Raw genomic sequence first — 15,240 nt, 5'->3', positions numbered from 1 at the left:
CTATCTCCGGTTTGAGGACAGTTTACCAGGAATATAGAGTTACAAGTACAATAGATGTTTTGCACACTATACCGCCATGCTGGGTCAAAAGGTCATAGGGAAAACTTACATCCGCATTCTTTGTCAATGTGAAACAGTTAACGACGACAGCCGATCAACAGCTTTTGTCACTATGAGACATAATTTATTAAAGTATGTACACCTGTAAGTTGATAAAAGTTACCACCAAAAGTTGCAGATTAAAATGTTTCATTCGAAATTATTTAAATTGAGATGGTGAAGTATAGGTGTTTATACATGTCTGCTCGCTACTTTCACTTGCAATTTTTAAATCGAATTACATTCACTAGCCAATCTAATTAAAACCAGACCTCTTAGATCCGCGCCGCATACTCTGCGTAAGTATTGTAGCGATGGTGAACGTATTTTAGGATCTGATTTTAATTATATTGAGTCCCTAACTCTCTAAATTTAACCCAAATAAGTAATACATTATATGGAGAAGCGATAACAGTAAATTGATTTCATTGACTATGTACATTTTTCTCCCTTTAAAATGGCAAAGAGGTCTGATTTATCAGGTGGTACCCCTCTAAGATTTAACTGCGGCATGAAGTACTGAGGTACGTTTGAACCGACGAATTAAAGTCACCCCTCCCCTAATTTAGGATTTTGAGGTTTCAACTGAAGTACGTTTTATGGACCCCTACCAACCCCCCAATTATATCTAACGATATATTATACATATGTAGATCGTACTAGTTGTCAATATATTTTGTAAATCTCCCTCGTTTGAAAAGGGTGCTTCGACGTGTCTGGATAGTACTGCCGAAAATTTATTAATTCATTGGTATTTTATTTTCTTTATAATCTACTCTCTAGGTAAAATTACCATTATAAATACCCTCCCTAAAAACGTCACACCGCAATGGGTCCAGTAGCCGGTTGAGGGTATCACCGAAATTTTGCATTTTTGTACGATTCAGAAATAACAATTAGAATGTAAATGATTGTTTTATTTTGAAGTGAGATCTTCAAATATGTGTACGAAAAGGAACTTTAAAGCAGATGAATAGTTTCTCAAAGAAATTCTAGAAAGAAACATTTCATAAAAGATCTGCTAAAGTAAAATTTTGGTCCTCTGTGTCAGTATTTGAATTTGTGCAAAAATATTAAATAAAAATTACTAAAAAGTTTGAAAAAGAAAGCAAAATATCATTTATTTGTCAAAAGGCTGCGTCCACGATTGCATCGTTTTTTTTTCCTATGACCTTTGACACCCATATATACAAATGTAATTATATAATCAAATATGGAGGCGCGGAGTGTGCAAACATATATGGTTGTTATGTATAGAACCCCGTCACAAACAGACACCTGTGTACACAGACATTATTTAAGTAGAGCGCTAAAGTACTCTGTATCAATTGTCTACAAAATACTTTCGTGTTTATTAAGCAATAAATCCCCCACCCCCTAAATAAACAAAAGAACATTGATTGATTGTATATTGTTTAACGTCCCTCTCGAGAATTTTTCACTCACATGGAGACATCACCATTGCCGATGAAGGGCTGTGAAATTTAGGTCTATGCTTCTCTCTCACGGCCTTTGAGCAGGGAGGGATCTTCTTTGTGCCATACCTGCTGTGACACGGGGCCTCGGTTTTTGTGGTTTCATACAAAGGACCGCCTCATTTAGTCGCCTCTTACGACAAGCAAGGGGTACTGAGGATCTATTCTAACCCCGATCCCCAAAACCTAAGGACAAAAAATAATAATAAAGTAAAGATAAACACACTGTGGAAAATCCAAAATCCTTTTCCAGAATTTAATTCTTAGATTTGCATTTTCTCAATAGAATGCTTTAAAACTTTGATATTTGCAATGTTTATAGGTCTATGAAATCAAAAGTTCGTAACACGAAGGCCTTTTATGTAGGTCTCACGGCGAGTGTGACCGGCCGACAGGGGTTGCTTACTCCTCCTAGGCACCTGATCCCACCTCTGATATATCCAGGGGTCCGTGTTTGCCCAACTCTTTGTTTTACATTACTTATAGGAGTTATGAGATTGATCACTGTTCGTTATCTTCACCTTTCATGTAGCAGTGTTTATTGGTATGTAATTCTGTGTTTTATAATAGGATAAAACACTAGGCTTGTAATGTATAGTTTATCTGAGTGAGTATTTAAAAATCTGTTAATCTATTGAATAACACACGTGTGATGCGAAAATTAAACGTCAACAAAACTTCACCGATGAAGAGAAATTAACTAGTAGTGTTGTTTTAATCTAGAACGTTTTATTTATTGTTGTTGAAACAATTGTGTACTCTGTACTATGTTCGGTTGTTTGTTTGCATTAGGCCCCTTTTGAGAAATTTTCACGCATATCGAGGGATCACAAACTGTAGTTAATTATCAACATTTTCAGCAAATGACACTGTTCATAAATGACATTAAGCACGAAATATCAACGTTATATTGTCAATATAATCAGTCAAAAACCATTGCCGCAAAAAAGCGTGCATTTATTTATAAAATCTAGTATAAGAAAGGAGTTACATTTATTCAGATTGTTTTGACGATAATTTTAATGTTGTAGCATTTCCATGCATATACAAACTCAAAGAAGTACATGTATGTGATTCGTGAAGATAACGAACAGTGGTCAATCTCATAATTCATATAAGCAATACAAAATAGAGAGGTGGGCAATCACGGATCACTGGACACACCAGAGGTAGGATTATGTGCCTAGGAGGAGTAGGCATTATTTGTGTGTTGGTCATTGTATGTGGTAAACAAGTATGTGTAATGAAATATAAAAGCATTATAACACCTAAAAGTTTTGTCTGTTAGCCTGTTTTGTTACATGAAAAGTGAAGATAACGAATGATGATCAATTTTGTGACTTCAATAAAGATTACAAAATTCTGAGTAGGGCAAACACGGACCCCTGAACATACCTGAGGCGGAACCAGCAGGCATGCTATCGAAGGTTTCCTAGAAATAGTCCTAAGACATGACTTAAGATTTGTCTTGGGACGAGTCTTAGGATGGTTCTAAGATCTTAAGATGGACATAGAAGCTCTCTTAGGACTATCCTAACTAGAATAGACTTAAGAGATTCTTAGAATAATTCTTAAGATGGACATAGAAGCTCTCTTAGGAATATCCAAACTAGAATAGACTTAAGAGATTCTTAGAATGGTTCTTAAGATGGACATAGAAGCTCTCTTAGGACTATCCTAACTAGAATAGACTTAAGAGATTCTTAGGATAATTCTTAAAAGACGTAACCAGCTGGTAACATTACAGATCAATGATCAATGATATTAGTGAGTAAAAACGTAAACTGTTTTATGACTTGTAAAATTGTATACAGATATACAAACTGCTTGTATTAAATTTTATTTTGTAAAATTAATTTCTTGAATAAGACCACACCTGCACGCCTGAGGAATGAAACCCCTGCTACTCCCGCCTTTACATTACACCACTGCATAATCAAAACAAATCTCCTTATCACGTCTTAAAATTTGTTACATGCAGATATATATATATATACAAAACGAGTTAGATCATTCAACTTGATGTAGTTATTGGCCTATATGTTTATTGGTAGATTTGATTTTACATGTAACATAAGTACAACAATGTTTTGATATATGAGAAACATTTCATGAAAATCTTTCTTTATTTGGTTTAATTCAATTACATCAACTGGCATATTCATGTAATGTTTGGAAAATCCGACTAATCACTTTGTAAAATGATTATCATCATTTGCTGTGTTTTGTCTTGAAATATTGTGGATGCCTGCAACGATCTCTTGAATAAAAGCGTAGAGCTGCCATTATTTGGAGATATACTGGAAGTAAACGTGACCTAGTGTTGGCCGATGAACCATGGATCATTGGCTGCTTAAGTCGGTATTCACTCGAGATCCTCTGCATGTTCATCTAAATACATGTAATCTAAGTGATGGTCGTTATCCCTTTGAAGACATGGTCTCTCTGGATTCCTCCTTTTCTTTGCACACACAAATAGACAATAGCCACATTTAAGCATATCCAAAATTAAGACATATCGTAATTCATTTCAAAATTAAGGATCATCTCCCTCATGTATAGCTTTTATCCTTGGACGAATTTGACTCCACTTTCTGGCACTCTGTTTTCCCTAAAATAGCTCTAGCAAGTTTATTGTTATTTCGGATTTCAAACATTTCGGTTGAGCATCACTGAAGAGACATTATTTGTCGAAATACGCATCTGGTGCATCAAAATTGGTACCGTATAAGTTTTACATTATGACCCCTGGATCGAGGTCTCTGCTGGTGGACTGTTAGTCCCCGAGGGTCTCTACTGCCCAGTAGCTTCGTTACTAGCTTAAAAATATGGATGTATATTTCCTTGTTGTGATCGTGATCGAATTTAGAAATTCATTTCAAAATTAAGGATTATCTCCCTCATGCATAGCTCTTATCTTTAGACGAATTTGACTCCATTTTTGGCACTCTGTTTTACCCTAAAATAGCTCTAGCAAGTTTATCGTTATTTCGAATTTCCAAACTTTCGGCTTGAGTACTACTGAAGAGACATTATTTGTCGAAATGCGCATCTGGTGCATCAAAATTGGTATCGTTAAGTTTTACATTTTAGTAAATACGGGTTCGGGTACCATATTCTGTAAATTCCTTAAATAAGTTACCTGCCTCTGATTTTAAGTTAAAAAATGGCAGCGAATTAAAATGACCGAAATGAATTGAATGAAAGAGCAAAGGCTCCAATAGTATGTATCACTTCAAACTAAAGAAGAAAAAAACGAAATAGTCGTAACAGATATGACTGTATAAACAAGGTGAAGATAAAGAACAGTGATCAATCTCAGAACTCCTATAAGGAATATACAGAATAGAGTGTTGGGAAATCACGGATCTGTATATGATTATTGTAAAAAAAAAAAAAAAAAAAATCGGTGGCACCACATGCCAGTCACATGCGGAAGCACCACTGCAATGTTAGCGTCAATTCGAGCAAAAATAAGCGGGATCATGTCAGGTTGTATCTACTTCTACCCCCCCCTCACCCGAGTCCTGTCTCACTTTCCGCAATGATTAGTGGTGGATTTGAATTGAAATATTCTAGCAAGAGCCCAAGAGCTTCAGCAATAACTGAACAAATAGCCATTACTATATACATATCAATTTGAACCATTACTTGATTCAACTATTCATTTGTCAATGTTAATTAATATCATTTCAAGTAGAATTAAAGAAATATCAGAAGATAATTGTAAATATATTACAATACAAAATTCAATATTCCAATATATTGCAATACGATTTTCGGGTCGCAATACCCAGCACTAATTAAAATTATGGATTTCTCATTCAAAAGGTGGATCTTCCAACAGTCAGTGAAATTACGTCATCAGATATATATCATACTACTGGTTAAATCACTTTCAGGGGGCGTGGAAATCTCTGGTATTCCGCGCCCTCAATTTCCACGCCACATGAAAAGAAACGATATTCAACCAATGGTTTTATGCATAGATATGGTAACCTGAGTTAAGGAATGACAGAGAACTCACTGGAAAATCTTCAGCTCTAATGGACATGCAGTGTACATGTACAACACCTTCCTCCGTTATTTTAAAACATTTACATCGCATTGTGTATTTAATAGCTATTTCCACATGTTGTGAACAATGCTCGTAAGAATTTTCATATACATAGTATGCCAATTTAACGGCTGGAGGTTCTGTTTTGAAGGTAACCTGAAAGACCCGTGACTCTCACTTCTATTTTTTAGGCAGATTGTTTTGCGATGGGGTGATCACTACCTATTTTTGAAGAGATCATGACAGGAGCAGGATCGAACTTACGACTTCCGAGTTACGAAGCAAACGGTTTAACCAATGGCGGGTCTAAGAGGTGGGGGTTAAAACTGTAACGTTCAAGAAAATGAACTAATGATCCGACTCGTGAGTCTATCTAAACCTATCCTACAAAATCTCTATAATCCAGAAGCATCCGGGTATTCTCCCACTGAAAACGCCACCAGACACCCCCTGTCTGATTACCTGGCGCCACTATAACCCCCGTCTGAACGGCTGGCGCGCCCAATTAAAATCCTGGACCGCTCCTGCAGTAACCACTGAGTTACCACGACCGGTTCATGATTCTTTAAATATTGGGCTGCTGAGTGGGGTATTGGTTAAGGCATGACGTGCTTCATTTTAATCGCATACACACACCAATCACATCAATGAAAAGAAATTTCCAGAGGTATATGTTTAATTGCATTTAATGTCAAACACAAGCGACATGGCGGTCACACAACACGTGACCATACTGATGACGGAAAACACGTACGAGAAGTGGACATGTTCCGACAGAGATGTGTCTCCAATGTTTAGCATGTCCTCCATCTTAGTAGCACCGAATGCCACAATGGGGATGAAAATTAACACAGCTGTAAAGTAAACACAAACACAGCTAAAAGGTAAACAAAAGAAATCCTACAATAGATTTATTACAAGGGCAGATTTACTGTACTGTGAAATGATAGACATCTAAATTTCACACACCAAATAACCTAGACAGGACATCCAAATCGATGATTGGTTTTGTTTTTTTTTTTTGTTTTTTTTTGGGGGGGGGGGTAATCTAATTGTATTCTGTTTAGATGTAACACAGTTTAAATTTTGAGGTACATATATGATTAGCAATAAAGACACACAAAGAAAAAAAAAGGTAATTTTATCACAGGCTGCTGTCATTTTAAGGAAACTATAATGAAATAGGGAAAGCATGTCCTTTTTTATTATGAAAGAATTAAGTAATTTTATTCCATTTATTGGCTACAGAACAGTCTCAATGGAATGTTGAACAAAAGTTTACACAGTATCTTATTTAAGAAAGAAACCGTATAAAATATACTACTGCTAATGATATAAAGAATAGCAATAATTTTATCTCTAATAATATTATTATCAATTAAAATATCTGCGGAGTGCTCCATTTTATAAACGAAACGCCAGCAGTGGACCATATGTCTATACTGATATGATTGAAAGGAAATCAGATTCACCGGTACGTGTACCTATAAAGCATGACCCTTTCAGAAATTTTCACTTTGTAAAATTAATATAGATGGCAGGTTTAGTTTGAAGAATAGAGTTGATTCAAAATATTGATTGCTTATCTCTTACGATTTATCTAGCACTGCTGTTTTTAAAAAATGAAATACAAAGATTACTGAAATTTTTATTTGTTTATGAGAATTTTATCAAAGGTTAGTTGGATTCGAAATTCAAACTCAAGTCTATTCTCGGTTTGTGGTCATGAATCGTAAGCTCTACATGTCGGTTTCAATGATTCGTATAAAGATACAATATTTCACCGTTAATACGATGTTTTAGGTACTTCTCGGATAGCTAAACCATCGTATTAACCTACGAAAAGGTCAATAATTCTAAATAAAAAAGTAATTAGATAGGGAAAAGAACAAATTATATTTACCGGCACTAACGGTTAAATATACACAGCTGACGAGGACTATCCAGTTTCTTTTTTCCATCATAAAAATATAGAAACCCAGTATCACAGAGACCAAAAGGAGAGATCCAAAACCAACGGACGCTGTTACCTGGATCCACCTAAACCATTCTGAAAACGAAATCCAAAGACAGGAGGTAAAAATAGCAGTGCTTGAAAGGTATAATGAATAAGGTATATAATCACCGATGAAAGTTTTACCTGAAGGTTTTTCGCTCCTTCGTTTGATAATAATTGAATGCTGCTATCGTAACCATTCTTACGTTTACATCGATGTATTGTCAATATTGTGTATTCCTGGACGTGTATTTCAAATATACAATTCATGATACAGGTATTCGAGACTTGGAACTTATTTAAATGTTGCATATTCATTTGTTTAGTTGATATATTTTTTAAAAACAGGATGCCAATTCTTAAAAATGTTTATTAATGTATAATTCACCCGAAATTCTGTATACAAATTTTGTATTTTGGCCAATAATTCAAAAAATTGATCTATAATTCCCACATTTTAAAGTTCCATTTTGTTTTTATGTCAAGACTTTGTAACTTATGTGCATTTTTGAAAATTGACAATCTTTAAAACTCTAAAAATTTACATGATGAGCTTATCATTTAATAACGAAGCCGATTGGATGAAAAATACATTTGTTTTCTTAGTAAAAAGAATATTTGTCCGGAGTTCATCTGCACTAAGCACACGGGACTACTTTTCTCTGAAATGCATCTTCCCCGTTCTAATTTAGCACTATTTATAGAACAGGAGTTTCCACACAAGTCTTGTAAACGAAATGTATTCGATTGATTTTTTGCCATTGCTACCAAAATTAAACACAACCAAAGATATGAATAAATTACAAAAGTAATTTAAAGAAACAACACGCAGTGATGACGTAGCAGAGTAGTCAACCTGATGACGTAGACCACTGACTGGTAGAAGTAGACAGATTACAAGAGTTCCCGGTATGCATCGTCTGCTTTACGAATTCGATAACATGACAGAACAAGCGGCGACTTCTGATCCTGTAAATATTAATGAAATTGAACTGAGTGATATGGGGCTCAACGAGGGCGATTGATAAGAAGAGGTGTTCAGATTTTTCCTTCATATTGAAATGAATCTGAGTCGCATCCCACCGTTCCCACGACACAACCAGTGTTCAACGTCTCCTCCAACACAATGCAGCATACATCCAGCCACCGCTTGTTCTAAATGAGTTTTTGAACCATTGCACGTTTAATTTGGCGTTTAATTCTGCACAGTATCTCGACCTGACCTAAAAGCACAGCCAGTTTTGAGGGGGTTTTTTCCGGATTGTTGCGTACCATTCATGTATTCCTATGCGCCATTTCAAAAAACGTTAATTGCAGCTTTTTTAATGAGAAAAACCATAAAAGGAATTATTTCTCTCCAAGTCTCTAGCATTACGCTTTTTTATATCTATATGTTTAGAAGACATGAGTGCTTATTAAAAACATTGTAGCTCAATAACAAGCAATATGAACCCTGCTTTTCTAATTTCATAATTGCCCTTCAATGTAGAAATTAAAAATAAATTTCGAAAATGGAAAACAATGCTCCGAAGCTCAGATGTGAACATCTTTAATGCTAAATTGTTAGACGTGTTTTGTTTTTACCTTTTTCATTCTGGATACTTTCACAAACAGTAAGGACTGGAGACTTTTTACACAACCGCCACAATCCAAAAGTATACGTCGTTAAGGTTGGTGAAGTGACTTTGACCCAGAAAGGTGTAGCAAAGCCTACGAGATTCAGTGACAGGGAAATGATGTTGAGGCAGAATCCAAAGACCAAAAATCGCGAGGAGTCGCCGAATAGCGTTCCATGTTTGTTGTACTTAAAACATGCCATGGTACTAGGTACTTCTTATTTTAGCGAAGTGTTGCTGGAAACAAAAAGAAACACACACGTATGTATATATATATATATATATATATATATATATATATAATCAGGAATCGGCACAGTTGTTTAGGTAATATAAATTATTTTTCATGATTTAGTTTGTGCTTTTCCCCGGAATAATAAAGAAGGTGCTTTGTTTGCAAATAAAATACTCTCGAGTCCAAATGTCGCTGTCATTTTTTTTTTATTTTTTTTTTTGCATAATACCAATATCTGAGAAAACATGCCTGAACGACTCAGATAAACGTTCTAATCTTTCAAATAAAAACAAAATTAATGAAAATTAAAAACATTATTTATTAATATTTTTAAATATACGGATAAAATCTTCAAATAACGTCGATTAAATGGAAGATATATCAGAGAAATATATTTTAAAGAAAAGTTGAAATGAAATGATCAAAATTCTGAAACATTACGATTTTTGAAATTTGAACCAAGCCCTATTGGAATTACAAAAACGTTGTCACAGAGAACATTGTAATCAGAAAACCACATCCCCTTGATTTAAAATGGTTTACAAATTAAATAAACTGATAAGGGAACTAATTTCTTCATTATTAATTTCCATCAATTTTGATCGATTTTTTTCTTCTTTTCTTTTAATCTATTCCATATATCTGAAATTTGGTCATTTCGTTTCAATTTCTTTTTAAAGTATGCTTCTCTGATATATTGCTTTTCTAATTGACATGTTTTTTGAAGATCTTATTCGTAGATTTAAAAAATATTAACAATTAACGTTTTCAATTTTCATAAATATTTTTCTTAAATAATTCTTAAGAAAAATACTTATGAAAATTGAAAACGTTATTTGTTAATATTTGTTAATATTTATACCCGAATCTTTTAGTTGCGTTTTGTTCGATATACAAATAATTTGATTTTACTTGTTACAGGCAATTTGATTTTTTAATTTAACTTTATCCGCATTCTTTATATCGTATCAACAGAGTTGCCTTTTAGTCTCACTATAAGACGTTATAGGAATGACGTCGCAATACTTTTGGCCGTTCAGTTTCAAATTTGTTTCTACAGCAATATTGGTCCGCGACATTAAAAAAAGATTTTTTTTAAAGATTTATCCATCAAATAATATCAAACGCGGTTTGATAAATTAAATTATAAGGATTGAAAATAATTCTTATTTGTTTTATACGATAAAAAGTAAGTAAGAACAGTTTACGCAATTTTATAAAATGTAAATTGTTCCAAGTTACTTTGTATCGTATAAAACAAATGAAAATTATTTTCATTTCTTAAATCATGCACCAAATCATACTCTAGAATCTCTTATAGGCAAACAAAACACTTTTTATCATTCCAGGAAAATTCATAAACAATTCGTATAAAATAATTGAGAGCTTGAATAATTATTTCGATGGTGAAATCACACTTCAAAAGAGGAGTTTTAACGAGCCGTTCGATAAAAATTTGGTGTAATGAGGTACCTTAAATATTTAAATAAAATAAAATCTAAAATTATATATATATATTCCAAACAATTTGATAACATATCAATATTAATTTCTTATTATATATTTTTTTTTCTCTAAAATAACATGATTACAATTGAAACAATACCTTAAATGTGAAAGTGGCAATAATTAACCATTTAAAATACGATCCTAACAAATGTGAGGGGATATTTTAGGAGCCCTGAATATTAATATGACGTACGTGCACATGGATTCAACCCCATTCCACCAAAGGAATAAAATTAACTGAACAAAATGAAGTATATAAAGGAAAATGTCCAGCGCGTGTCACCATGACAGCGTCATCTCCTGTTTGGCTATTTTCTTTAACCCAAAGAAAGAAAATCTTATATCCCCCTCGCTGAATAGATGCATTAAGTAAACACCTTTTCAGATTCAGTAGAGCGGAAAGTCGGTAATGCATTGACAATGTCAAGATGAGACGGATATGAACAACAATGCACCATTACCTATATCTATATATATATACCGGTATCTATAGTCGATCAATAATTGGGATCAATTATCTTTTAAATACTGAACTTTGATCAATGGGCATTGGTATTTTGGTAGTTCTACAAGGAAGTGGAATATTAATGAGTCTCAGGGAGTCCAGCTTAACTATGTAGGTTAATAATATAAACAATTTACTTTGAAGCTATCTCCGGTTTGAGGACAGTTTACCAGGAAGATAAAGTTAAAACTATAATATGTTTTGAACACTAAAACATCAAACTAGGTCAAAGGGTCATAGGGAAAACTTACATCCGAGTCAATGTGAAACAGGTAACGACGACGGCTGGTCAACAACGCTTGTCACTATGAGAAGTATCGGTTGTTTATACATGTCTGCTTGCTACTTTTACTTGAATCAAATTACAGTAACTAGCTCTCTAAATTTAACTCAATTAAGTAATACATTACTTGGAGAAGCGATAACTTTCCAATGATTTTATTTGCAATGTACATTTTTCTCCTTTTAAAATGGCAAAGTGGTTGATTTATCAGGCGGTTCCCCCCCCCCCCCCCTCCCTCTCTAAGATTTAACTGTGGCGTGCAGTACTGAGAAGTGATGTACGTTTGAACCCTTCCCTTATTTAGGATTTTGAGGTTTCAACTGAAGTACGTTTTACTTCAGTTACTCCCCAATCATATATATCGATATGTTATACATTTAGATCGTAGTAGTTGTCAATATATTTCGTAACCCCCTCCCCCTTGAAAAGGATTGTTCGACGTATCTGGATAGTATTACCGTAATGTAATTTAATCATTCATTGCTGTTATAATTCACTATAACATATTCTCTAAGTAAAATTGTCATTATCTATAAATGCCCCCACCCCATAAAAACACCACACCGCTATCGATCCAGTATGTCGGACATTTTTGTACGATTCAGAATTAACAAGAGATACTGTGAGCAATGCTCACTAAGAATGTTCCCGCTTACCCCAATCTCCCAAAGGGTATTGTTAAGGGGTATAAATGACCTCTTTCCTGAGTGTAAAAATATGGTATGCCTTTGTAGAAGAAAATGGAAAATATAGTCCGAACACAAATCCATCTCATTAACCTATAATTTTGACCTTTGTTATAAAGAGGTAATGAATGTACATGACACATAGTCTCATGGTAATACGCCCATGTCTGATGGTATGACTATGTCAAAACCCTATAATCAATTTTCACATTGATGCCAAAGGTTAACGTTCAAGGTCATGTGGATGTCATGAAGGTACTCGACACATCGTCTCATGGTAGTACACTCATGTGTCGAATATGGTATGCCTATGTCAAAGAACAAAGAAGTCATGGCCCTGATACGAATCCATTGGAAAACCTTAAATTTTGACTTTGAGGTCAAGGTCATATGGAGGTCATGAAGGTACGTGACACATTGTCTCATGGTGATACACTCATGTGTCAAATATGGTATGCATATGTCAAAGAACAAAGAAGTTATGGCCCGATCACGAATCTATTGTAAAAAAAACTTTAATTTTGACTTTCAGCTCAAGGTCATATGGAGGTCATGAAGGTACACGACACATCGTTTCATGGTGATACACTCATGTGTCAAATATGGTATGCATATGTCAAAGAACAAAGAAGTTATGGCCTGGACACAAATCCATTGTAAAAAAAAAAACACCTTTAATTTTGACCTTGAGGTCAAGGGTCAGTGTCATATAGAGGTCATGAAGGTACTCGACACATCATCTCATGGAGATCCAACCGTGTGCAAAATATGGTATGTGTAAGTCAAAAAACAAAGAAGGTATGGCCAGGACACGAATCTGCACAGACAGACAGACGGACAGACAGAGTGATTCCTATATATCCCCCAGAACTTCGTTCGGGGGTATAACAATTAGAATGTAAATGATTGTTTTATATTGAAGTTATATCTTCAATTATGGGTACGAAAGGCAGCTTAGAGCAAATGAATAGATTGTCAAAGAAATTCTACAAAGAAACTTTCCATAAAAGATCTGTTAAAGTGAACGTTTGGTCCTCGTGTCAGTATGTAAACAGTTTGTGTAAAAATATAAAATGAGAATTATTAAAAAGTCTAAAGAAGAAAGCAAAATATCATTCAATTGTCAAAAGGCTGCGACCATGATTACATCGTTTTTTTCCTATGACCTTTGACACGCATATATACAAATGTAATTAGATAATTAAATATGGAGGAGCGGAGTGTGCAAAACATATATGGTTGTTATTATGTATATAATCCCGTCACAAACAGACACCTGTGTACACAGACATTAAGTAGAGGGCTAAAGTACTATGCACTAATTGTCAACAAAATACTTTCGTGTTTATTGAGCAATAAATCTCACCCACCCACCCACAAAATAAGATTGATTGTAAATTATTTAACGTCCCTCTCGAGAATATGTCACTCATATAAAGACCTCACCATTGCCGATGAAGGGATGCAAAAATTAGGCCTTTGCTCGGCACTTACAGCCTTTCAGTAGGGAGGGATCTTTGCTGTGACACGGCGCCTCGGTTTTTGTGGTATCATCCGAAGGACCGCCCCATTTAGTCACCTCTTACGACAAGCAAGGGGCACTGGGGACCTATTCTGACCCGGATCCCCAAAAACTGAGGACAATAAAAGAAGAAGAATACAGTAAAGAAAAACACACACTTGGAAAATTCTTTACATGAATTTAATCATCCGTGATATCATACAAAATATACCAGATGACGTCACGTTACATCTATTGATATATTCATGGATCGTTACTTCCTGTGAATGCGAATACATTTACTGTGTCGGATTTTGGAAACAATGCTGCATGCTATCGTAAGATATGATGTAGTCTATGAAAACTTTCATGTAATAAAAACTCGCAACTTATCTTATCTGGTGGGCCTACGTACATGACATTTTTTGTGTGATGTCAGATCTAAACTTTCTGCCTGAGCTACTTCAAAGCCGATCTTGCGCTGCAAAGTACACATTAGGCCTGCATATGTTATCAAGATTTGTCGCAAAATCCACCTTACGTTTTCAAATTTGATAAATAAAGTACATGATCTAGGTATGTGAAGAACCAAGATGGCTTTTTTCACGGTCGACACTTATGTATGTAACAAATGACTGTTGTAGGTATGCTTGTTGAGTGCTGAATGAAGTCGTTGATGACACAACTCAAATGCTTTTCATTCACACATCATTAAAACAAAAACTTGCAACAAACAATAATCCCAACATGCACAGAAAAATAACGACTAAACAGAAAAAGGTATTTTGTGAGCCTTAAATTCAATTCGCCACATTTTCTCGTTTAAACGAAACCGTTTCTATTATTGCTTTTCGTGTAAACGTTTACAATCTGTAAACGTTTCAAACTTATTCGTTTTCATTCATAAGTCGATTTGATATATTCCAATGAACTCGAAATAAGAGACAACACAGATTCTTCCACGTCTGCTTCATACCTGGGTATGTTATTGATTATATACGTTAAGGTATTCCACCCCTAATGGACAATATTGAGAAATTAACCAAGCCTAATATTTTCTTGAAGAGTATCATTTTGGCCATTTATTCCCAAATTTTCAACAATTTTTACGGTTTATTTCTTTAGTTATGCACATTTTAAGTAACCCACCCCCAATTCAACACCAAATATCATGATATGATCAAAACCAACTCAATTATTTTTTTGTCTTCAATGATCATCAAAAATAAATAATTCAGGAAAACATCATTGTTGTCAATTATTACAATAATAACAACA

At 34.5% G+C, this 15,240-nt stretch overlaps 1 protein-coding gene across 2 annotated transcripts; it reads right to left on the bottom strand.

Annotated features, from left to right (window-relative positions):
* Nucleotides 1-6,061: 6,061 nt before the first annotated feature.
* LOC130046306 (uncharacterized) lies at nt 6,062-11,312 on the bottom strand. 2 transcript variants are annotated; one of them, XM_056146104.1, is made up of 4 exons: nt 11,085-11,197; nt 9,212-9,480; nt 7,535-7,681; nt 6,062-6,485 (listed from the first exon to the last, which is right to left on the bottom strand). In XM_056146104.1, exons 2-4 carry the CDS (start codon nt 9,444-9,446, stop codon nt 6,307-6,309), a joined length of 561 nt encoding a protein of 186 aa, XP_056002079.1. In that variant the 5' UTR covers nt 9,447-9,480; nt 11,085-11,197; the 3' UTR covers nt 6,062-6,306. The 2 variants fall into 2 exon arrangements, with proteins under 2 accessions (XP_056002079.1, XP_048750149.2); XM_048894192.2 differs by having other exon boundaries at nt 6,065-6,485; nt 11,181-11,312.
* Between the last annotated feature and the right edge of the window lie 3,928 nt (nt 11,313-15,240).

The sequence above is a fragment of the Ostrea edulis genome, chromosome 8, assembly GCF_947568905.1.
Source record: "Ostrea edulis chromosome 8, xbOstEdul1.1, whole genome shotgun sequence".
Lineage (NCBI taxonomy): Eukaryota > Metazoa > Mollusca > Bivalvia > Ostreida > Ostreidae > Ostrea > Ostrea edulis.
Note: the sequence above shows the minus strand (reverse complement) of the source record. Positions and strands in the feature narration are given on the sequence as shown.

What these genes read in the sequence shown, in the direction of transcription:
- LOC130046306 (XM_048894192.2), bottom strand. Translation starts at nt 9,446, where the DNA reads ATGGCATGTTTTAAGTACAACAAACATGGAACGCTATTCGGCGACTCC. An exon ending in AAGTATCCAGAATGAAAAAG is followed by an intron (nt 7,682 to 9,211) that starts GTAAAAACAAAA and finishes TTTCGTTTTCAG; the next exon opens with AATGGTTTAGGTGGATCCAG. An exon ending in ATATTTAACCGTTAGTGCCG is followed by an intron (nt 6,486 to 7,534) that starts GTAAATATAATT and finishes TTTACTTTACAG; the next exon opens with CTGTGTTAATTTTCATCCCC.